This window comes from Saxophila tyrrhenica (genome assembly GCF_035928015.1).
Source record: "Saxophila tyrrhenica strain CCFEE 5935 chromosome Unknown scaffold_2, whole genome shotgun sequence".
NCBI lineage: Eukaryota > Fungi > Ascomycota > Dothideomycetes > Mycosphaerellales > Extremaceae > Saxophila > Saxophila tyrrhenica.
Window position 1 is genome coordinate 834,802 of NW_027041734.1, and position 22,852 is coordinate 857,653.

The 22,852-nt window shown below is 54.3% G+C and overlaps 14 protein-coding genes across 14 annotated transcripts; 8 read left to right on the plus strand and 6 right to left on the minus strand.

The window, feature by feature from the left end:
- Positions 1-536: 536 nt before the first annotated feature.
- LTR77_001398 (uncharacterized protein) lies at positions 537-1,096 on the plus strand (the record flags this gene model as incomplete). Its single annotated transcript, XM_064798660.1, has 3 exons — positions 537-621; positions 676-961; positions 1,012-1,096. The coding sequence occupies 3 exons, from the start codon at positions 537-539 to the stop codon at positions 1,094-1,096; spliced, it is 456 nt and encodes a 151-aa protein (XP_064662987.1).
- A 326-nt stretch (positions 1,097-1,422) lies between these two features.
- Positions 1,423-2,325, plus strand: LTR77_001399 (uncharacterized protein; the record flags this gene model as incomplete). Its single annotated transcript, XM_064798661.1, has 2 exons — positions 1,423-1,656; positions 1,711-2,325. The coding sequence occupies 2 exons, from the start codon at positions 1,423-1,425 to the stop codon at positions 2,323-2,325; spliced, it is 849 nt and encodes a 282-aa protein (XP_064662988.1).
- Positions 2,326-2,580: 255 nt separating this feature from the next.
- Positions 2,581-3,195, plus strand: LTR77_001400 (uncharacterized protein; the record flags this gene model as incomplete). Its single annotated transcript, XM_064798662.1, has 2 exons — positions 2,581-2,595; positions 2,647-3,195. The coding sequence occupies 2 exons, from the start codon at positions 2,581-2,583 to the stop codon at positions 3,193-3,195; spliced, it is 564 nt and encodes a 187-aa protein (XP_064662989.1).
- Positions 3,196-3,506: 311 nt separating this feature from the next.
- Positions 3,507-5,142, minus strand: MNN10 (alpha-1,6-mannosyltransferase; the record flags this gene model as incomplete). Its single annotated transcript, XM_064798663.1, has 4 exons — positions 3,507-3,684; positions 3,735-4,325; positions 4,377-4,665; positions 4,719-5,142. The coding sequence occupies 4 exons, from the start codon at positions 5,140-5,142 to the stop codon at positions 3,507-3,509; spliced, it is 1,482 nt and encodes a 493-aa protein (XP_064662990.1).
- Positions 5,143-6,708: 1,566 nt separating this feature from the next.
- Positions 6,709-7,785, minus strand: mtd1 (Methylenetetrahydrofolate dehydrogenase [NAD(+)]; the record flags this gene model as incomplete). The annotated part of the gene is made up of 3 exons (XM_064798664.1): positions 6,709-6,870; positions 6,918-7,551; positions 7,601-7,785. 3 exons carry the CDS (start codon positions 7,783-7,785, stop codon positions 6,709-6,711), a joined length of 981 nt encoding a protein of 326 aa, XP_064662991.1.
- A 548-nt stretch (positions 7,786-8,333) lies between these two features.
- pso2 (DNA cross-link repair protein PSO2/SNM1) lies at positions 8,334-10,916 on the plus strand (the record flags this gene model as incomplete). Its single annotated transcript, XM_064798665.1, has 1 exon — positions 8,334-10,916. The coding sequence occupies one exon, from the start codon at positions 8,334-8,336 to the stop codon at positions 10,914-10,916; it is 2,583 nt and encodes an 860-aa protein (XP_064662992.1).
- Positions 10,917-11,165: 249 nt separating this feature from the next.
- On the minus strand, positions 11,166-12,441 carry LTR77_001404 (uncharacterized protein; the record flags this gene model as incomplete). The annotated part of the gene is made up of 2 exons (XM_064798666.1): positions 11,166-11,314; positions 11,352-12,441. 2 exons carry the CDS (start codon positions 12,439-12,441, stop codon positions 11,166-11,168), a joined length of 1,239 nt encoding a protein of 412 aa, XP_064662993.1.
- Positions 12,442-13,038: 597 nt separating this feature from the next.
- LTR77_001405 (uncharacterized protein) lies at positions 13,039-13,656 on the minus strand (the record flags this gene model as incomplete). The annotated part of the gene is made up of 1 exon (XM_064798667.1): positions 13,039-13,656. The coding sequence occupies one exon, from the start codon at positions 13,654-13,656 to the stop codon at positions 13,039-13,041; it is 618 nt and encodes a 205-aa protein (XP_064662994.1).
- Positions 13,657-13,973: 317 nt separating this feature from the next.
- On the plus strand, positions 13,974-14,799 carry LTR77_001406 (uncharacterized protein; the record flags this gene model as incomplete). The annotated part of the gene is given in 2 exon segments (XM_064798668.1): positions 13,974-14,564; positions 14,578-14,799. 2 exon segments carry the CDS (start codon positions 13,974-13,976, stop codon positions 14,797-14,799), a joined length of 813 nt encoding a protein of 270 aa, XP_064662995.1.
- A 434-nt stretch (positions 14,800-15,233) lies between these two features.
- On the plus strand, positions 15,234-15,899 carry LTR77_001407 (uncharacterized protein; the record flags this gene model as incomplete). The annotated part of the gene is made up of 1 exon (XM_064798669.1): positions 15,234-15,899. One exon carries the CDS (start codon positions 15,234-15,236, stop codon positions 15,897-15,899), a length of 666 nt encoding a protein of 221 aa, XP_064662996.1.
- Positions 15,900-16,564: 665 nt separating this feature from the next.
- CDC55 (protein phosphatase 2A regulatory subunit cdc55) lies at positions 16,565-18,472 on the plus strand (the record flags this gene model as incomplete). Its single annotated transcript, XM_064798670.1, has 4 exons — positions 16,565-16,887; positions 16,972-17,765; positions 17,815-18,389; positions 18,449-18,472. 4 exons carry the CDS (start codon positions 16,565-16,567, stop codon positions 18,470-18,472), a joined length of 1,716 nt encoding a protein of 571 aa, XP_064662997.1.
- A 778-nt stretch (positions 18,473-19,250) lies between these two features.
- LTR77_001409 (uncharacterized protein) lies at positions 19,251-19,820 on the minus strand (the record flags this gene model as incomplete). The annotated part of the gene is made up of 1 exon (XM_064798671.1): positions 19,251-19,820. One exon carries the CDS (start codon positions 19,818-19,820, stop codon positions 19,251-19,253), a length of 570 nt encoding a protein of 189 aa, XP_064662998.1.
- Positions 19,821-20,358: 538 nt separating this feature from the next.
- Positions 20,359-20,865, minus strand: LTR77_001410 (uncharacterized protein; the record flags this gene model as incomplete). The annotated part of the gene is made up of 1 exon (XM_064798672.1): positions 20,359-20,865. One exon carries the CDS (start codon positions 20,863-20,865, stop codon positions 20,359-20,361), a length of 507 nt encoding a protein of 168 aa, XP_064662999.1.
- Positions 20,866-21,613: 748 nt separating this feature from the next.
- PRN1 (RNA pol II transcription cofactor) lies at positions 21,614-22,588 on the plus strand (the record flags this gene model as incomplete). Its single annotated transcript, XM_064798673.1, has 1 exon — positions 21,614-22,588. The coding sequence occupies one exon, from the start codon at positions 21,614-21,616 to the stop codon at positions 22,586-22,588; it is 975 nt and encodes a 324-aa protein (XP_064663000.1).
- Positions 22,589-22,852: the final 264 nt, after the last annotated feature.

Consider the following 22,852-nt stretch of genomic DNA (forward strand, 5'->3'; position numbering starts at 1 on the left):
ACTTGATTAGAGCAGCCGTGGAGAGCTCTCGGTTCTCTTACAGGCTGCGATGCCATACTGGAGCCGTTCCGTCGATCGAGTCGTCTGCTAAAGATGCCTCGAACAAGTATTGCTGCAAGACAGCACAATAAACAGCTCAGGAACAACTCCCGAGGTCCGAGCGGTCAGCAGCAGCTCCTCAGCAGCCCTCAACTCCTCACATCCATAGCGAGCAGGTACCAACATATCTCCTTATTACATACATGTCGTGGGTGAGAACAGCAATCCTGGAGCCGAGAGGCGTCTTTTTTTCCAGCTATCTTACTCACGTAGCCGCCGGGCACCAATGACTCCCATGCCATGGCGGTGTCGTGGTGAGTAACTATGAACAAGTCAGCGGCGAGCTTCCAGATCATACAAGTATAGTTACGGCACCGGAACCATTGAGATTTCACTTTAATGTATCGTCCTGGAAGCATTACTCTTGCCCCTTTGCTCAAATTGCTGACTGCGAACGATCACTCGACGAAAGGCTGCTGAACACACCAGACGCCGCAATGGATCACAATTTCTATGCCTTGAACGACGAGTTTGAGGAGGTATTCAGGGCTGATCACGAAGCAACGACGTTCCGATTGCTTGGTCTGTCAAAGCCACTTTTGGAAGCAGTGTGATCCTATACTGACGGATGACCAGATCTACCCTCCGAAATCGTCTTGATTATAATACAGGAGGTAGTCAAGAGAGGTGTGCCCATCGACCCAACAAAAGCAGTAAAACGAAAAGCCCAAGCGTGCATAGTCCGTCCGCCAGCTCTCGCCATGACATCGAAGTTCCTACGGCGAGAGGTGCTGTTTGCCTTTTATCGCAACAACAGCTTCGAGTCGCGGCACCTGAACAACGTGCCCTGCGTCCGTGACTGGCTGGTGATCATCGGGCACGAGAACCGCAAGGCTATGGGCACATTCACTTTTCACGCAAAGTTCGTGGTACCAGTTCTGGTGTGTGACGCTTATGCTGATGTCGTGGCAGGTTCTCGCAGTCATTTTGGCAGGAGAAGTTTGCCCAGATTGGTATATTGACTGAGGTGCGGTACTCATTCGGCTCTCGTGAATGATGCACTTACGATTGTTCTTTTACATAGATTGAGCTCGATAAGGACCAAAGCCGTGCTGGCGATACCACGACCGGCTTTCACACATTGCTCGTCACTTTTCTGTAGGCAGGAGAGAGCGAAAACCGAACACTCTGTCCTGAGTGATTCCACCGACCTCGAGGCCTACGTTCTCTTCCGGTCTTGGATAGACGCACTACAACTACTTACACACCGAGACGTTGCCATTTTGCACTCAGATTTCTGCACCTGGACGAAGGGAGACAAGTCGAACAACTTCACCTCAGCTTATCCAATCCCTCCTTGGCCAACAAACCGGTGTGCGCGGAATGGCGCAGCCTCGTTTCGGTGGTACAGTCACCTTCGGCGGATCCCCATTGGTTGTCCCCATTGCTACACAAGCGGCTGCTCCCTTCGCAATGCGCGAGTCCCCACACGAGCAGTCAGATGGAACTTCAAAGAAACGGAAGAGATACTCGGCCATTAAATCCATGCGCAAAGGGCAGCACGAAGTGAGCTCAAATGAGGCGAATGGAACGGAAGATGAGGAATGTGAAAGCAAGGTGAGCCGCCGAACGATCCTCATCTGAAAGCTGCTTACCTCACACATGCTGCAGAAAGCTCCCATAGGCCTCCTCGACCTCCCGGTTGAGCTCTGGCGACAGATCGTGGATGAGGCCATCGAGGAGAAAGAAATGAGAATCCTCCACAAGCTGGACACGAAGCGCATCGCAGCCGAAGTCGCGCAACCTGGCATCCTCCGCGTGTGCAGGGTCATTCGAGAAGAGTACCTGCCGCTGTACTACAAGCGCACGACTTTCGTTGCTGAATCCTACATTCACAAGCGCCAGGAGCTATGCCAATGGCTGACAGCGATCGGACCTTCCAACCGACTGTACATGAAGAACCTCTATGTCAGAGACTCAGGGAGCCAGCTGAAGCGGCATATCTGGCGGGTGTTGCGCGGAGAAGATCAGGAGGACCGGACGATTGTTGCGGCGATGGAGGTGGTTTTGCACGACAAAGCCTACGCGCATGTGACCTTCACGTGGAGGGCGAGGTCCAATGCCGAAGAGGGTTTGCCGGCGAGGTGGTATGGTAGAGAACAGAGGGAACAGAGGAGGCTGCTGGAGGTGATGCCGATGTTCCCTGAAGCTGAGGCAGAGGATGGTGGTCTGGTCCCAGTGGGTGGCAGTCGGCGTAGCGGGGCCTTTGCGCTGCAGACTATGTAGAGTCGAGTGGTCCGTTGCAGGCACTGGATAGACTCCGTCATAACTGCATTGCTCACATCCTTTCTTAGCCCCTCCCTTCTGGCCCCCATCCTCTAGCCCCCATCGTCATCTGAACCGCCTCGTCGATTGACTTTACGCTATTTCCTGGGGTGCATACAGATCTAGAATGCGAAGTGGGACACCCTGCACGAGCATCACCACCGTCTTTGAGCTCTCAGTCTACAAACGCGGGTACCCAAGAAGGCGACAGACACAATGGCGGATTCCAACGTACTCACCCCCCTCCCACCTCCACCACCACCCTACTAACCACCCCACGAGACCTCACCACCCCACTTCGCCGGCCTCCCCGCCGAACTCTGGGCCTACATAACCCAACTCGCCGTCCTCCTCGACAACCCCGTTACCTTCAAATTTAGCACCCCAAAGAAGACCGTGCAGTCCCTCGTCCGCCAACCCTCCATCCTCCGCACCTGCTGCGTCCTCCGCGCCGAAGGCCTCGCCGCCTACTATCGCAACAACAGCTTCGTCGTAATAGGCGACACGGAACTGCCGCGGGCTCTCGAGGGGCGGACAGGCGCCATGCCTCCGTCCTTTCAAGCGTGGATAAACGCGATAGGGCCCGAGAGTCGGGCGCAGATGCGGAGTCTGTATATCACGCATTTCGCTTCGATACCTGTGAGGACCGGGTGGGTTGATCATTCGATAATACGGTATGTGCCGATCCGGCCGACGTATGAGATTTTCGAGCCGTATGCGAGGGAGATGGACGAGTCGGGGTTCGTGTTTAGGCCGTATACTGTGAAAGTGGAGTTTGAGACGAGGAGGATCCAGTTGGTGGATATCACCAGGGAGGTGGAGAGTCTGTGATGTGTATCAAGGTAGCGAAACGGATGTAACAATACTCTTCAAGACTCCTGTATCATACGTTTATGCCACTAAGCCAACCAGTTACACGCCAGAGTGACAGTCCCAACACCGCCCATGCCGCTCGAAGGAGTGGCGCTCCACCAAAGGGGCAGATACAAATATGCTCGCTTGCTTGGAAACAGACCGAGACCGACAGCAGTGGTATATGAATACATGTTCCACCAACGCCTGCGATGCTCCTCCCACACACGCCCAATGCGCCGTCGTATGCAATTCTGTAGGCAAATCAATGGTACTCCAGTACAAATCGATCATTGCTGCTGCTGCGGTTGATTCGCTTCCGTCCGCCTCTTAAAGTAATCCCGTATCGAGTCTACAACTCTCTCCCACCGTCCGCGGTTCAGGTGGTTGCTGAGTTGGCGGAAGTTGTACATCTCGCCCCAGCAGTCGCGGCCCCATTCGCAACCTGCCATGTTAACCAGGAAGTCCCTACGTTACGTTAGTATTTAATCAACACTGCTTATGGAAAACGTCCTTACCGCTCTTGCTCCTGATAGTGTATCCCTTGAATACCGCACTCCGTTTTCTCCGCCTCCGGGTCATCAGCCTTCAGCGTCCTACACCCGCCCTCTGGCACATGTCGGTCATCACCGCAAGCCTTGTTCGGGAAAGCGTTGATCTTCCGCTGCGGGATGAAGCCAAAGTGCGGTCGGATCCAAGGCTGGTTCGTGTAGATGTATTCCAGTGCATCCTGCTCTTTATGCTCCCACTCCATGTGCTTTTGCTCATAGAAGACTGGGTCCCACCAGATGTCCAACAATCGATCTGTCCACGCCGATCTTCGTACGAAGAAGCTGCCCAGGTTGAAGCCTCCGCAGTCTTGAGGAATGAGGATGTTGATGCTGTTCGGGTCGCCGTCGCCGACTGCGGACAGAGCTTCGGGGTCGAGGTAGTTGGTGTATTTGGGGGCGTTGGGGTCGGCGGAGGTGCCATTGGGAGGGTGGGCGATGTGGAGTGGGTTGTAGGCGTTGATGTCTCGGTATGCGACATCGCCGACGTTGTTGAAGATGTGCGACTGGAGAGAAACCTTCGGCTCCATTATGAAGGTGTTGAGGTCAAGCCACCAGAACCTGCGCATGTCAGTGACCACCGATTTGAGGAGGTGTCTTTGGTATACCCACCATTCAGCATCAGGATATTTCCTCATCGAGTTCCGTATCACGTCCACCTTCTCCCAGCTTTCTCTCCATTCATGCGCATACCGCTTCTTCGTGCTCATGTCTGCAATCTCCATCTCGTAGCCCCATTCCGCGGCGTAATTCTTCTTGTTCTTCACGCTGTCCCGTTCTATTGCCCATTCTCTGGGTCCTTTCCAATCCATGACACCACCGCCTTGGTTCGCACCGAGGATGATCACAAATTTGCTGCCGCCACCAAGCCATGATGTCCGTCTATACCAGTAGTTTACCGCTATTTCCCTCAATCAGTCGCCTGAAATTCCCTAAGCACACATCGTTACTTACTCTTATTCGTGAAAAGCAATATCATCAACAGCACCATCGTCAATAATGCCACGTATTTCCGCCTTCTCGAGATGAGCAGTCCGACTCTTCTAGGTAGATCCCTCCAATCCATCCTCTTCCAAGACCGCCCTCGACCCAGCTTCTCTTTCTCTGCATACGTCGACCGATCGGAGAAGTATGGCAGCCCCGAAGACATCTTCCGCATGTGGCGCATGAAACTGCCCTCATTCGACCTCTGTACTCTGGCAGAGCCCGCCTTTGCCTTCGCCCATGTAACATGGCCTGAGCCGCCATTCATCAAGTCCCCATACTTCTTGCTCGGACTGCCCCCTCGTGACCGCGCCGTTCCCTCATCGTAATTTGTCGTGAGACCGGGCGACGACCAGCCGCCGCCATCGCGGGTCGGAGAATGGTCGAGGGACATCTGCTTGCGGTCCTCCTCTTCCCCGAACGATCTGCTGCCCAAAGTCGGATACAAGTGTCGGTTCAGCGCCCTCGGTTGCCCATGAGCGGAGACGCTGCTTGTACGACGCCGATGCGATCTTGAGACCGTGGCCTCTGCGCCGGTTTGAGAAGCCACTTTCTCTTCTATCTCCCTTTCGTGTCACCGCCGTACCTCTCTACCAGTGTGTGCCGTCCAGTCCAGCAAATTGGATGTGGGAGGGTGGGAGGATGTCGCAATTACATGTACCCTGTCATCGACCTTTCTTCAATTATCCGTGATTGGCGAGCATTGGCTAGAACGAGGAATGTGGTCGGGAGGCGTCTGTCACGGCCGCACGCACGTGAATTTTATCGCAGAAGAGATGGTGAGGAAAGGGATGCAGTGCTCAACGGACAGAGGTTGTGGTACACGCGCAGCGATGGTTTTGGACGACATGTAAGGAACTCCCTCCCAGTCAACTCGATGCAGGCCAAGCAAATTTAAGACGAGATGATCTACGTCGCGATAACCACGAAAGGTGGAGCATGCACATGCACCGCCTTTCGTCCTCGTCAGCAACCCATCCTAATTACACCGTCGCAGCAGAGGCCCCGTCGTCAAACGTCCGCTCTCTCAGCCCCTCCCACTCGACGCCCACCGCTCCCTTGACGCGTGGCAAGGAAGACATCGATCCTCATCATTAGATCGAGTTCGAAGTAAAATCCCCGTAGTCTCGAACTAATCGACCGGGGCGAGCCAATCCTGGCCGGCTCCTTCGAAAGAACGGGCCACCTACCCACTGTCACAGATGTTGAATAGCGGCAGAAGTCTGGTAGATTTCGTCTTCACATGCTCAGGGGGATGGAGACTCCTGTACGCTCGTATGTTGACACATATCTGTTCTCATCGGACGCTGCAAAGAATCGAACAAGCCGTCTACACTATCGGAGGGCTTGCATCTGAAGAGATCTCCAGGGTCTGCAGGATTTAAAGGGCCGCGACAGCCCCCAACTTCCGTCATCTTTACTACTGCTTACGGTCTGACGATCAAAACCAGGTTGCGAAATGCCGGGAGAGGAGATGGAGTGCGAGCAAGCAATCCTGCCAATTGTATTGTCTAGCCTAGCTGGTCAACCTCATGCTGCCGTGCGATTGTTCACCTGCTAGTATGCCTGTTGACGAGTTCTCTGACCTGAGCGCAACGGCCAGGCTTCGGCGTTGTGCACCACTTGTCCGGACTGGTAACGTTGCTGCTGGAGGGAGGAAGCTCTTCAATCGCGGCGCGAGAAGACAGTGGCCTGATCAACCATCTTACGGTGCGGCGAACGGCCTCGCTGCGAGTCTGTTCGGAGGTGAGACCTGTGGCGTTCCTCCCAATCCAGTAGATGACATGAGAGGAGCGAAACTCCAGATGCTGGGCTGACTGCGGGTGAGTATTGACAGAAGTCGGCAGGTTACGACTCAGCGTCCTGTTTTAGGTCGTCCTGAGCTTCGGAGGCTGGCAGATTCTGCACTAAACGCAGCAGTGGATGGTATATGTTGCTTGAGCAGCTCTTGTCGGGGGGATCACGGTCCAGGAACGGGGTCCGGGGCATCAGAAGTTTTAGTTGGTTCTTGTGGCCGATTCTGCACGACGCGCAGCAGATTCCGCAGCAGAATGACGATAGTCACCTTGCCAATCGCCGGGACGTAGATGGAGGCTTTTTCTTTGACATCTGGGTTGAAGTTCTGTCTTTTGTCAGTACAAGCACAATCTGCCGTTAGGGCAAACATACCTTCTCGCTCGAGAAGTTTATACACACAGCGCCCTCCCTGATCGATTCAGTAGGCACCTTGTACTTCTCGCCAGGCACACCGCTGATCACCACCTCACTGATCGGCAGACACTGCTCCAAGCCCCAGCCTTCCATATCTCGGACTTCATGCTTCTGCTTTCGAAGCCCGGTCCCGCGACTGAAGTGCTGGACACCAGTGACGTCGACACTGTATACCTCCGCGCCATCATTGGCTAGCAGTGCTGCTAGTGGTCTGCCGACGACTTCGCTTCGATTGATGACCGTGATCCTGCGCCCGAACAATCGCTTACCGTAGTCCAAGAATGTGTTGTAGATGCGCAAGTGCTCCAAGATCTTGACGACAGCCAGAGGGGTGCACGGAAGAATGGACTTCTTCAGATTCGTCGGCGGGTCCAGGAATCGGATGTTCTGGTACATGTTGCTGATGAGTTGGGGCGAGAGGCCTTCGACGTCCTTGTACATGCTGACGGTCCACTGTAAAGTACGGTCCCGCGTTGAGTCAAAGACCGGGTAGTAGACTATCATGCCGTCGACGTCATTGTCGTTGTTGGCATGGCGTATCTCGTCCTCGAGGTCTTCACGGTCTACTTCTCGGAGGGTGAAATCGAAGCCGCTGGGAAAAGGTCAGGAACATGACATGGCTGAGTATTCTATGATCATACTTCTCCCTGCAAGTCTTCGCTGTCCAGTCGGCATACATTCGCGCCGCTGGGTCCTTGTTGGCCAGGAAGCCATGAAGGCGAGGTTTCCGATCGACCGTCTTCAGTCCTTCTTGGACTTCTACGATTAGGTTTTTTGCGATCGATCCGGCGAGAACCGTTTTGCAGGCGCCATTTTGCATGGCCATGTTTGATCCTTGCTCTCGGCCGCTGGGTGTTGAACAGAGAAACTTTTAGCAAGGTTAAGGAAGATTCACTTAGCTAGAATCGTTGCCAAAAAAGATGGGATGCGTCAATACTTCTGACAGTCCTCCTCAAATGCCTACCGTCGCCCAGCTACTGCCTGTCGCGTGCATGGAGTTCTGGTATTCAGTTTGTTGAGAAAGTGTCTCAGAAGCAGCGGAAGGTTGGCGTAGGTGTGCTGTGGAAATAGGAGAGAGACCAAGTGAGGTTGAAGGTGACATCACGAGAGTCCTTAGCGTGAATGCCTGCACGTCTTCCGATGCGCGTTAAGTGCATCTCCAAAATGTCCGAAGAGTTCGATTTCTTTTCGTACTTCGCGGGTCGGAGGAGGATCGAAGATGTCCTGTTGGAATAGAGGATGTTTCGCAAACCAAGAGAAACGACAGCAGATTCCACTCCAGGTCCTCTAACAGGCCGCCCACCAACGCCACCAGACACTCCAGCGAAGACTCCCTTCTCGCTCCCCGTTCCTCCATCTGTCCCAGCACCCAAGATGGCGACGAAGACGAGATCTAACAAGGCGCCTCTGCCTGTCATAGGCCGGCAAGGTCCTACGGGATCTGCAAAGAAGCCAGCAGCGGCACCAAAGGCAAAGGACAAGGGCAATGGAAACATCATGAGCTTTTTCAAGAAGGAGAGGGATATGGGACTGTTCATGGAAGACAAGCAGAGCATGCCATCTCCTGCTGCTTCGAGTGTCGACGTGGGAGAGGCGGCTGAGAGTCCTGTAGCCGAGCAAGATGACGTTCGCTTCAACGAGAACGACGGCCCTGTGAAAAGGCGAAGAACAGATGTGGAGGAGATATCAGGAACCAATGATTCAAATGCGGATGACCAAAACGATGTTGGTGTTGGCAAACCTCTACCAGACTCAAGCACGCAAAGCAGACCGGGTCCCTTCCTTGAGGAGTCTGACAGCGAGCAAGATGAGGAGGCTCCAGAAGCTCTCATTGGCATGCACGACGGAGACGAAGAAGACGGAGCGAACCACTTACACGTTGGATTGAAGACGCATCAGGAGAGTGTGGAAGCCGGACCGTCAGATGTGGCAGCAGCCGACAACGAGCCCCGGCCGCCTTCGCTTCCAAAAGAAGAAACGAGCTATGATGTTGGTCAGGACGAGTTCAAGGATTTTGAGAATGGTGACGGCTTCGACGACATGGATGACTTCGATGAGGACCCGTTCGAAGGAGGTGATGAATACATGGAACGTCGATATATGGAGGAGCAGGCGCAGCTTGAAGAAGATGAGAAAGACTATGATGTGCTGCCTCCTGAGTTGACTACCGAAACAAGTGCATCAGAAGACACGCCTTCCTGTCCTATCTGTAGCGCCAACCTCGCTGGTCTCAGCGAGCATGAAGTTGGATCCCATGTCAACGACTGCTTGGACGGCAAGCCATCGACACTCCCGAAAGAAGCACCGAAAGCTAAACACGACCCTAAGCCAAGCAGTCCTGCTTCTACCTCCGCCAATGCCTTCCGCAAGCCATCTCGTGCCCCAAAGCCAGGTCAAGCGAATCCGTTCACGTTCGGCCAGCCCAGCACAAACGGTGGCTCAGCGTTCAACAAGCTCATGTCCGGTCATGCTGAGGATGCCGCATGGGCGGAAGCAGCTGCCGCTGAGCATTCATCCAGAGGGAAGCCAGCGTATACACGTACCTGTCCTTTCTACAAGATCATGCCAGGCTTGTTCATCTGTGTTGACGCCTTCAGATATGGTGCTGTGCAAGGGTGCCAGGCCTACTTCTTGAGTCACTTCCACAGTGACCATTACATCGGCTTGACCAGTTCCTGGAGCCACGGTCCTATTTTCTGTTCGAAAGTCACGGGTAACCTGGTGCGGCAGCAGCTGAGAGTTGACCCAAAATACGTGATTGATATGGAGTTCGACAAGACGGTTGAGGTGCCCAACACGAAAGGCGTAAGGGTCACAATGATCCCAGCCAACCATTGCCCTGGCAGCTCACTCTACCTCTTCGAGAAAGTGACCGGCAAGAAGCCAAACGGCGATCCCAAGATGCAGCGCATACTCCACTGCGGCGACTTCCGAGCTTGCAGAAAGCACATTGAGCACCCACTGTTGATGCCGAACGTGCAAGACAAGGTCAGTGGTAAGACGAAGGAGCAGAAGATCGATGTTTGCTATCTTGACACGACCTATCTCAATCCGAAGTATGCATTTCCGAGCCAGGAGAATGTCATAAAAGCCTGTTCGGATATGTGCATCAGCCTGAGCAAGCACTCTGTCGATGAGAGCGATGGCTGGGAGCAGATGAAGCGACAGCGAGCTGGCGAAGGCATGGCTAAGTTTGTTCGCAAAGAGTCGAACCCCAGCATCAAACAGGAGCCACCTGATGAAGATGATATCGATGGCATGAAGCTTCAGCAGAATCCAAATGGCAGCCAGCAGGTCTTCTCCACCTCCAACACGCCAAATGTCGAAAGCGGCCGTGGCAGGTTGCTAGTCGTTGTCGGCACCTACAGCATCGGCAAAGAGCGCATCTGTATCGGCATCGCGAAAGCACTCGGCTCCAAGATCTACGCACCACCTTCCAAGCAACGCATAGTAGCCGCGCTGGAGGACCCGGAACTCAACGACCGCATGACGAACGACCCTCGCGCAGCACAAGTCCACATGACGCCCCTCTTCGAGATCCGAGCAGACACTCTGGACGACTATCTCAAAGACTACTTCCCACACTTCACCCGAGCCGTCGGCTTCCGACCAAGCGGCTGGAACTATCGCCCGCCCAACTCCCGTTTCACAGAATCACCCAGTGTACAGACGGTGCTGACTAGCGACAACTGGAAGAGCACTTACAGCATGAAAGATCTCGTCCCACAGCGCGGAAGCTCGAGCAGGGCGTCTTGTTTCGGTGTACCGTACTCGGAGCACAGCTCTTTCCGGGAGCTGACGATGTTTTGTACGGCGCTGCGGATCGAGAAGGTGATTCCGACGGTCAATGTGGGGAGCAAGAAGAGCCGGGAGAGGATGAAGGCTTGGTGTGAGCGGTGGGCGACGGAGAGGAGGAAGAATGGGCTGTATGAGCTGCCCGAGGATGGGAGTTGGTAGATTGTGAAACCTAACTACTAACGACATCATCGTGTTGGCGCAGATAATCTCATGTGACGCCTCTCGGCTAATCAGATAACATTGGCAAGTCTTCAGTCTGGTGTTCTTCACAGGACGGACAACGCTATGCTTCCAACGCACGGGAGTACCGCTCTCGGTCGTCAACCTCTCCCCAGTAAGCAAACCCCGTTACCGCAGTTTGAATTCCCGACGAAACCAGATAGCCAGCATGATCGGCAGCCCTTCAAGTCATGTGGTGACGTGTGGCTCAGACTGTTGGACGTGATTCCTCTGTCCCGTTGCCCAGTCCCAGTGCGGATCTGCGTCCAACTCCAGGAACTGTTCAAGGGTCGGGACCGGCCTTTCATTCTCGTGTGCTTCATTGGCCATCAGCGCTCCTGTTACGTTAAAAAGCGGTGAAGCAAGCACACTCACCGGTCCGCTTTGCTTCTGTGTACGCCCCGAACCGCTCTTTTGTCCTCCGCTCCTCTTCCTTCTCACTTTGCTTCTGATTTTGTTTGCGTTCGAGCTCCCCCCAGAGCGGATCCTCCTCTGTCAGCTGGACGTCACCCTGAAACGTGACTCGCGCATTGACAAAGCCATCACTGTCCAACTGACGAGCATTTGCCTTGCCGCAATAGCGATGATGTTCCGTGACCTTTACTGCGCAGTCATACAAGTCACCGATGGTCAGTCCACCAGGTCCGGGATCGCTGGGGCCGATTTGGCACTTTGACAATCTCTGCTCCATGACACGCGTAAAGCCGGGAAAGCTCCATTCTTGTGGCCACGCTAGTCGCCCACAGCAGCGCACCTTCGCAAACATGTTTTGGATAGGAGGTTGACAGACAAGCATGCGTCGTGCGCGAGGCGTGATGCCGCCGAGCTTCTGGCCGGGGTAGAGAGCGAAAGATGCTTCGATCCTCACGCGCCCTCTCTGAGCCAAGTTGGCGCTGTCAGATATGCTATGCGGAGCACAGATGAACCCTGGCGCGACTCGGTTGTCGAGGTCAAATGGCGCATAGAAGTTACTTCCAGGGCTGGCGGGGCGAAGGCACAGCTTTCTCTGGAGTTGCGAAGAATGTTGGATGGCATCGCGCATGGCCCCATTGACCGCCCAAACTCGAAGAAGATCGTGCAGTGGAAGGGTGTCGAGGATGAGCTCTAAGACTTCAGGAATCTCGAATGTGCGTAGAGCGCTTTTGCTATCATGCAGTCTCCTCTCGTTGTATGTCTGTGTCGCAAGAATGTCCCCAAGGAACGTGCTGAGGCCATTGAGACAAGATCTCGCAACAGTGATGTTCGATTCAGAGTTGCTCGATTCATATTCTACAGAGTCGACCTGTGTTGAGATTGTTTCGATGATCTCCTTGAGTTTGAGCTGCTGGTCTAGTGCAACGGTTTCCTGTGCGGCGGAAACATGTACAGTTCGTGGCACGCATTCTGAAAGGCGACAGTTGGCTTGGCCAGGCAGTAGCGGTACTGGTAGATATGTGTAATCGGCCGTGTTGTTCTTCGTAGCCATGCTAGCGGTGATATGACAGTTGGGGTTCTAATGGACGAAGTTGTTGAGATGCAACGACAAGGAGGTAAAGACGAACATAAATACAACAAAGGAGCGAGACTGAGCTCCCATGCGAGGTCTGCACCAGTCGGCTGAGTCATAGTCTCCACGTGATGCTGCCTGGAGACAACCCGATGGTGTTGCGAATCGTCAAAAGTCACGATCGTAGCATGTCTGCTCAATGGAGAGAGTGGACGAAAGACGTGAGGTCCAGGAAGGTAGTTCTGCTTACGTAAAGCGGACCACTTATGTAAGCTGCGTCTAGCTCGACTGGACAGGGCGATGTCCAGTGGTGTCACGCCCAGCGCCGGAACGATTTGTGTCCCGTCGAGCGTGGCATCCACTCTATTCACCGCCGCCGCATTGCCTCAAGAGACTTGTTGGGCCATGTCACACCTTCGAGAACAAGCCGTCGCCCATGTTCCTGTGATTTTGATACGATGTATGGTCGCGCCTACCAACAATCCGCGGCCTGTGGTAACAGGTTGGTGAGCCTCTCCTCTTTCGTCCTGGTATGGTGCTGTAGGATATCATCTGAACATTCACCGATTGTCGGTCTTATGAATGCCCCAAGTTGACTCTGATGCCGTAGGCACCAATCCTCCTCTTGCCCGCCCGCATCCCTTCCGTCTGGTTCGCCTTTTCTGCCCCTCTTATGATGTGCTCTTCTCCCTTGGCCGTCAGACCTCTTCTCGCCACCTTGCCTTGAGCTCGATTGGCCGTGATACGCTGACTCAAACGCCCAGCTGCCTCTACCGCCACGCTGCTCACCTGCGGCAGCGCCAAATCCTTCAACACGTCCCTCACTCCCATGAACCCCGTTTTCTGCGCATCATTGCCGATCTTCAGCGTCTCCAGCGTGGGTGGTTTGATGGTAGCTCTTCTCTGAATGAGCTCCTGCCGTTGTGCTGTGATGGCGGTCTGGGTGGGTAGATTGGCTTTCCACGCGGCATCTCGAATGACGCGGCGTGGCGAGTTCTTGCGGTCCTTGAGCCGTTGGACGACGTGTTGGGCCAGTAAGTCGGCTTCTCCGTGTGGACGCTGAAGCTTGATGAGGTTGAGGGTTACTGGTTTATTGTAGGTTTGGCTGAGAAGGCTCGCAAGGCCAGCTTGGTGGTCGCGAGAGAAGAAGGGTGGAACGATGCGCCGGGAGGATGATTGTATAGGAGCGGCCATGGTGGGCTCAGGGAGTGCGCTCGAGGCGCTTGATGGTGTTCGACGAGGGCGAGGAGCTCACAGAGGCCTTCGTGAGTGGGAGATGATGAGTTGGTCTTCTGTCGAGTCTGATAGGCTGTTCTCTATTTGAACGCCGGCGTGGAGTCGTGATGATGCGTTTCACGAAGTGTATCGTGTAATTGAAGATGTCCACTGTCGAAGGCGAGGTCGAGGTCATGGTCAATGCTGTACCACCGAACTTTAGCCGGGTGGCTCCTTGAACATCACCTTCTCATATGACACCCTTCGATGACCCTTTGCCCAACAAAAGCATCAACATGGACTGTCCACGCTGTACCATCCGCTTGACACGCCCTGCCAAACGGCTCCGTGTCACACTACCCGCCCGCCGCGCCTTTCACGCCTCCCCAGCGCACTCACGCCTGGGTGCTCAAACCTATGCTCAGGAATGGCAGACCGGCAGCTACCACTTCAACAAGGCCCACACCAAAACATTGCCAGTCGCCGCAAAGCGTACCGATGAGCTGCTCACGAACTGGATGACGCAACAGAAACGCCGCGCGGGACAAACGGATTCGGTAGTCTCGCAACAGCTATTGCGCAACCAGATCGCAGCGCAGAGACGGAAGACGGATACAGTGCTCGTGAGCAACAGTACTGCGAAGGACTTTGGGGATCGGGTCGAGGTCACTGCATTCATCTACAATGGAGTTGAGGCAGCGGAGCAGGAAGAGGAGCGGAAGAGGCAAGCTAGAAAGGGGGTCAAGGCCGAGGGTGGGGAGGGCGGAGGCAACAAGAGAGGGCCTGTCAGGAGGAGGAGGGGACCTGTTCGGCCTGGAGATGGTAATGCCCCTGGGGCTGGGATGGGAGGTGGAGCTGGTCCTGGGCCTGGGCCTGGTGTGAGAAGAGTAGGTGGGCTAGGCGTCCGCAGCCAAGGCAGGCGGAATCTGGGACCAGGGGCCGTGGGAGGTGGCAATCGGTTTGGCAGGCCGGGAGGGCCACCCAGAGCAGGAGGACCTGCGGGTGGCTCTAGGCCGCCCCTCGGTGCTCCTTTCCCTCCGAGGGCTCCAAGAGCACCACCGAGCACGTAAAGCAGTTTTCCGCACATCTGGAAAAACCCAGCCCCAGAGATATGAGGAGTGAGGTTTTCATTGCGGTGCCGGAGAATTCACAAGATACATCCGGACAATACATGTGCACCTTCGAAGGTTGGCTGGCTGGACTCCCTGGCTTCGTGAAAAGGTCGCGATGAAATGCATTGACATTTGCGCTAAGGTCAAATGCTTCAATGCCATGAAGGACTACCAAATTTCGTCATACAAGGCTTTATGCTAGGCTCGATGCAGGCAGCGCCTTTGTCTCGCAACAGGTCTCGGTGTATCACAAATTCTTTGTTCCGGAATCAATGATCTTCTCTGGCGGCCGCATCCTAGGTCAGCTCAAAGCGCTCCAACCTTGAAGCGAAGTGTTGGCTATTGTACATACATCACAAACTGTACATACTACTTGTCCTATGTGCCGGAGTAGCAGGCTGTTCTCGAATGGGTGGCCGCATCAAGTACTGCTCCTCTCACCCGATGCCTAAGACACCAGTCACGCAAAGAAGTCTGGTAGCCCGGATGGCAGCAACTGAAGCACCAGCGCCGGCACCAGTAGCACCGTCAGCACCGCCGCCGCCGATCCCAGCAGCTACCCCTGCTACACCCACCGACGGCAGCTCCCTCCTCTCAGCCAACACAGCAGACCCAAAGTCCGAAATCCTGAACAAGCACACCATCGCCTGGCTAGTGGTAATAGTCGTCATTGTCCTCGCCAGCCTGGTCATCATCAGCTGCCTCCTCTGCCGCTGCAAAAGACGCCGAAAGAAGCGCATGAACGCCGCCGGACACAGCCATCATGCCAGCCTGGAAGTCACGGATGGCCGGAACATACACTCCGCTTGGAACAAGAACGCACCCCACAGACCGATTGACATGCTGGACCAGACGAGGGATGGTGCAGTTGCGATCAGTCTTATGCCGTTGACGAAGGCTGCTGTGAGGCCGGCGGGGTACTCCAAGGAGGTCGTGCCTGGGGTTAGTGTGGTGGAGGAGGAGGAGGATGATGCTGTGAGTCAGCTGACCCCGGTGTATGGGAGGAACAGAGGGGCCACTGGGATGAGAAGGGAGGCGACGGGGAGCAGGTATCATTCGGTGTTGAGTAATGCGTGGAAGCGGATCAGTCAGATAGGCAAGGCGTACTGAAGCAGCTCTTCTTTGTCTTGGGGGAAATTGACCCTGTAATACCGTTCTCTTCATTTAATCCACGTGCTCTATCTCATCGCCTCGCCACTACAAGCGTCTTCATCTTATCGTATTAAGGGATCAATGAAGTGGTGAATGTCACGCAAAGATATATTCATTCCATAGCTGGCTCACGATCCCCGCCGACAAGCTTGGCGCTTTTGACGTCGCTCGTCACTTCAGACCCAGCTCTAGACACAGCACCTGCTGATCCTTTCACGTGCCTTGCATGCTACACCTCCTACGATCCTGCGATCCTCACTCCGGGCTATCTGCTCTACCTTAATTGCTCACACTCAACACTCCGACGCCGCCGAAGCCCACCAGCAGCTTCCCCGAGGGAGCACCGCGGAAACTCTCCACTCCCACACCGCAACAACCCACGATAGCACCTGCCGCTGTGCTGGACTTTCGATAGTGCGTGAGACCATAGGCAGGCGGGCAGGAAGATGGTGGAAGTTGCGGATGGCTCCCAGCCGACCTGGAAGTTCACCCAGTAAGTCTTTCCCTCTTCGCATTTGTCACTGCACGCGTGAATGCCACCACCGCCGACGGGAACTGTACCACGCTCGGATCCTCAACGCATCGCACCCAGCATGAGCCACGAGTAACAGACCTACACCACCATGTTCTCCAGCATCAAGAACGCCATCCTGGACCGCACCAACCGCCCAAGGGAAGAGGAGGAGGGGAGGGGAGAGCCGAACACCTGCGACGATGTCGTTGTGAGCGAGCACGAAGTTGGGGACGATAAGATAGGTCCTTTGGGAGAACGACTGGCCCCGGCGCCAGCACCTCCAATTCCTTCTCTCACCTTCAGCTCCGGCTCGAGCTCCAGTGGGCAGATCTCCGCTTTGTTGGCAGACGACAGCGGTGGGAGCGGCACGACTACGGACTCGGAGCAATTTCTAACAGACGAACGCGCTGGACCGTCATGGTGGCTCACGCAGTGCGGTTCCCCTGGCTTCGACCACCTCTCTTCACTTGCACCCATGTAGCTGTTTCTTAATGAATGCTAACGTTCCACTTCTAGATGCTTCGGAGACAAAGGCGATGTCGAGGACATAACAGAAGCGGACATCATCTCGACTGTTGAGTTCGATCAGACGGGCAACTACCTCGCGACCGGCGACAAGGGCGGCCGGGTGGTGCTGTTCGAGCGGAATGAGACAAAGAAGACTTGCGAGTACAAGTTCCACACGGAGTTCCAATCACATGAGCCTGAATTCGACTACCTGAAATCCCTGGAGATTGAGGAGAAGATCAACAAGATCAAGTGGTGTCGGAGACAAAATGCATCACACTACCTGTTGTCGACCAACGACAAGACGATCAAGCTGTGGAAGGTCTTTGAGAAATCGTTGAAGGTGGTGGCAGAAAACAACCTCTCCTCGGAGCTCACACCTGCAGGCACGGGCAACGCAAATGGCGGCGGGCCTGTACGCTATCCGAACCATCACTTCCGGAGCGTTGCCGACCTCAAGTTCCCACGCATGACGCACCATGACACTGTCGTCGCCGCAGTCCCACGCAGAGTCTATTCCAATGCCCACGCCTACCACATCAACAGCATCTCCGTCAACAGTGATGGCGAGACCTTCATCTCCTCGGACGATTTGCGGATAAACCTCTGGAACCTGAACATTCAGGACCAGAGCTTCAATATCGTCGACATTAAGCCTGCTAACATGGAGGAGCTGACAGAAGTCATCACTGCCGCTGAGTTCCATCCGCAGAGCTGCAACTGGTTCATGTATGCGAGCAGCAAGGGTACTATCAAGCTGGCGGATATGCGACAGAAGGCGTTGTGTGATGAGCATGCCAAGCGTGAGTTCTCCCAATACTGAAGCGACCAGCTACTAACAAATGCATGCAGAGTTCGAACAAGAAGAAGACCCTTCGTCGCGCTCATTCTTCAGCGAAATCATCTCATCCATCTCCGACGTCCGCTTCAGCTACGATGGCCGCTACATCCTCTCCCGCGACTACCTCACCGTCAAGATCTGGGACGTCAACATGGAGCGCCAGCCGGTCAAGACCATCCCCATCCACGAGCACCTCCGACCCAAACTCTGCGATACCTACGAAAACGACAGCATCTTCGACAAATTCGAGGTCGTCTTCTCAGGCGACGCCAAGAACGTCATGACCGGCTCCTACAACAACAATTTCATGATCTACCCGTCCGAGGAAGGCAAGGACACCGAAGTGGTGCTGCAGGCCGACAAGAGCGCTTTCAAGGCCAAGAAGGTCGGCATCCCAACTCCGATGAATGGCAAAGACGGTGCCGCAGGTGGCAAGAAGGGCGGCAGCAGAGGGAGCAGTCCGGCAGGTGGTGCGCAAAGGATGCGTAAGGAGACCGATGCGGACCAGATTGACTTCAACAAGAAGATTCTGCACATGAGCTGGCACCCTAGGGAGGACAGCATTGCTATTGCCGCGACGAATAACGTGAGTACTACCACTCTTTCTATGGGCTGTGCAGTGGGGAATGCTAACGTGTGTGATAGCTCTTCGTCTTCTCGGCGCTTTGAGGGCTTGGTCGATAGACAGATGATAGCGAGCCAAAGCAGAGCATGCATCTTCATCCCATGGACTGCTGCGCTTTCCTACGGTTGTGTTGTGGCGGTCCTGGCTTCACATTAAGGCGTAGGTTTCTTCATAGGTTGGTCGCAAGAACCCTTTGGCGCAAACTGGTTCAAAGGTGTTGTTGCATGAGAGGAGAAAAGAGGCGCTGGTCGGTAGGAAGGGGCTTCTTGCTACGGGCTGGAGCCGGCTTAGATAGCTTGGATGATAGTCGGATGAATATGCTATGCTAATGAACCTGAACCTTGGAAGTCGTTCGTTGCTCTCTAGATTGAGACAGGCAGGTGCATGAAGTCTCCTCTACTGAAATGTGGTCTGGCGTGTGTGGACGTCCTAGATATGTGCCACTCGATCTCACGGGCGAACGAAGAAAACCGCACACCTACCATAGAGTCACTCTGACGCACAGAATATAAGGCATGACGAGATAACAACCTTCACGTACGGCCAAAGATCGCAGAAAATAGGGCATCCCGTCCGCTCTGCCATTCCTCAAGCTGTGAATCGGGTGATTAGTACTGCATTGGGAGACCATGCGGGAATTCCGCCTGCTGTACGTTTTGCTGTTTTGCTTCTCGCTTTTGCCGTCCATATGAGCTTGTTGATGGGTTTATTTTTGTGTTTTCTATGGTCTTGACCTAGGAGTTTTTGAGTTGGGCTGTATATACAGCGCTCATAACCTGAATAGCTTCCATCAGCCTGGATCGAAGTCGAGACGTCTAAATTCTAGCTGTGGGTTCCGCTCGAAGTACAACCCGTCTCGTAGTCCTCGACCGTGTAACCCCGATACACGAGCCTGCACTCATCCCAGGTCGGCTCTCGCTGAAACCTCAACCTCCAAGGCCCCGTCTCTCCAGCTTCGGTACTCCCGTTCTTCTGGTTCGTATAGGTATAGTACCCTTCAGCCCTCTGACCGCTCTCGTTCAGAGCAAAAGCACAGTTGTAAGGCCCAGTCGCGCTGAACCCGAAGCCATTCCAGACGACGCTTCCATTGCCAGCGATGTAGACCGAACCAGTGAGAACGGCGCCTACGGTCGTATATGGCGTATGAGTGCCGTAGTGGGTTTGCGCGAGCACTGGAATGATGTTCCATGAGTTGAGCTCGAAGGATTTCGGCTTGAAGTTGCAGAAGGTGATGGTCTCGTTGTAGTTTGAGTGGTAGATCCCTTGGAATGAGCGGATGGTTTGCGGGTCATTGTCGTGGTAGTTGAAGTGGTTGGGTACTGGGCAGAGGTCTTGAGATTGGATGAGTGGTACCCATAGGGCCAGGAGAGTGGTTAAGCTGAGGAACAGCATTGTCCAAATTAAGGCAGTTCGGTACTCCAAGATATTTTGGACGATTGTTCACGGAAAGACAGTGCCAAAGGTAAAATGTTAACGAGAAACCAGTTGAATAGTACGTCATTGGAGGAGTGATAAGACCTAACTTGCTGCTAGTGAAGCCTCTCGAGCCTCCCCACACACGGCCCAGATGGACAGCCCATTCTCACGAATCAGTAGAACTCGGAGAAGCATGCTACCGTAGTTGGCAACTTGAGAACATTTTCTGTTATACATCCTGCTGGTTGCTTGAGGTTTTGAAGGTTGCAGGAGAGGTGAGGTCTCAAAGACGGAAGCCGCACAAGCACTCGAACAAACATCCGTTAGCGTCTACTGGCTTTAAGCGAATGAGAACTTCTCGAAGCTGTTGCTCTAGTATCGTTACTCGAGAGCGTTCCCGTTCATCGCACACACCTGATCAAACAGGAGAATGGTCTGTTTGATATCAGGTAAGAGAGAACAGAGACAGACGTGGTTGTCGTCACGAGGCTTTGGGTCATACGTTGACGAGCCCTCATAGCGAAGAAGCTCTCGACCCAACCCTCTCTGGATTCATCTTCTCGTGAATACACATCGCCAAGAAAGCTCCATCGCTCTGTCTCCTCATCGCAGCTTGAATAGTCGCGACTCGCCTGTTGATCGAGAGAACCTCAGTCTCGACGTAGACCTCTTCTCCAGCTATGACAGGCTGAAAGTAGGTGACGTTCAAATTCCTCGTGACACCTTGTCCAAAGTACCGTTTTGATGCGATCAAGGTAATGCTGGTGCAGTTGTCCATGAATGTGGCGATTGCGCCTCCATGTGTCGTTCGCTCAGGTCCAGGATTGTTAACGTACGTTGCCGGGACAATAAACGCGTAGGTTGCTTTGGCTGTCCGGTTTGTGTCCGATTCGGTCATGGCCGAGGCGACGATCGTCGATATGACAAATGGGTTATCGAAGTTTGTCGTGGGCATTGATCTTCCGTAGCCGTCGATGCTGTCTTGCAGGAGTCTTCTTGTCTGCTCGCTGTCGTCGGCCATCGTTGGTGGAGCGAAAGGGTTGAACTTTTTGAGGCAGCGCTAGAGAGCGTCTGTGACCTTATGAATACAGGAAGAGGTTTGATGAAATGATACCCTACAGCCTCGGGTTTCCTACTGAAATGTAATCACTCGAGGGGAGCTGGCGCTGACTGACTAGCTACCTCCTACCATGTCGCGGCCCCGATACCAGAATGGCAAGTGGTCCTACGATGGTGACTCTGTTCTAGGCACAGCAATTGCATCCTGGTCGATGTGCGCGTGGATGCCGTGTGGACATACATGCGTTGATGGAGAATCTGCAGAAGAGAGCGTACGTCCTGCAGAAAGAAGTGAAGACCCTGAAAAGCGTCGCGGAACCTTCCGAGTGCGGCGAAGGTCACGTGCTACAGCCTCGCGCCCCGCTGACATTAGCTGAATAACGGCTTAAGAATGACTTTTGCTGCTCTCGTGCTCAATGCCAGTTAATTATGTTTCAATGCGAACAAAGTCAATACTAATAGCTAAGTAACCACACCTCTTCCTTCTAGCCGTCTCTCATACCTTCTGGATCTCCTCTTCTCACTATAAGAACCCACTTCTGCTCCTAATGAGGCTTCTCCTCTCCATCTTTGTGAGCATCTTCGCTATCGTCACGGCAAGCTACTACCAGCAAGAGACACTTCTCGAGTATATGCAAGCGATCAGAACGAACGCGTTGAAAAACATCCCGAAGATCTTTCAACACAACACCACCCGAACACTCTCAGCAATGTCACCAAACTCGACCTTCGTCGGCCTGCCCGTTATCCCACCAGAAGACCCCTCTCTCAATGCGGTCTCACCGAAGCCACGAGGCATTCAGCAAGTCCTCCTCGCGCGAGAGCAGTCAGAGGGAGCTGGTGCGACCGTGAGACGCTCGATTGGCACTCCAAAGCTCAGGAACTTCACACCGTTCCTTATGCTTGACCACTTCAATGTTGCTGTTGGTGCTGGCTTCCCGGATCATCCGCATAGAGGGCAAGAGACGATAACGTATCTGCTCGACGGTGCAGTCGACCACGAAGATTTCGCCGGAAACAAGGGCACAATCGAGACCGGCGACCTCCAATTCATGACAGCCGGCCGAGGCATCGTGCACGCAGAGATGCCGCACGACAATGGCGACGGAACTTCAAATGTCGGCATGCAGCTCTGGGTCGACTTGCCCAAAGACCTGAAGAACTGCGAACCACGATACCGCGATCTCAAAGCCAAAGAGATCCCAGTCGCCGAGGTTGACGACGGCAAGGTCACAGTCAAAGTCATCTCCGGCCGCAGCCACGGCGTCGACAGCGTACAAGAGCTCGCATACACACCCGTGTGGTTACTAGACGTCACGATCCGACCTGGCGGCAAGATCGTACAGCCATTACCAGCAGGCTGGAACGCCTTCGCGTACACGCTCGAAGGGACGACAATCTTCGACACCGGGGCGACAACGCAGGAAGTGAAGCAATACCATAACACCGTGTTCGAGCAGAAGGGCGACCAAGTCATCGCGCAGGTTGCACCAGATGCCAAGGAGACAGCGAGGTTCATTCTCGTCGCGGGTTTGCCGCTCGATCAGCCGATCGTTCAGTACGGCCCGTTCGTGCTGAACGACGCCAGCGAGGTGCGGAAGGCGATGATGGATTACTCGACGTATGCCAACGGCTTCGAGAGGGCGGAGAACTGGGAGTCGCAGATTGGGAAGGTGATGGGGTAGATGACAGGAGAAGCAAGATTTGATGGCTCGGTGTAGACACATAGATACGGCTGCCTTGATTAGCGAGGCGTTGGGCATGGCAAATTTTATACACTTCACATGATCAGCTGAATTGGTGCTTCTTCTCTACGTATAGACGTGCGAATTGCTGGGCTACAGCAGTCAGAAGGGTAAGTACAACTGCGAGAGAAATGCCGAACATCGAGCAATACGTAACACCATCGCGTCGTCTCATCATGAATACAGTCTATGCACGCCTAATTA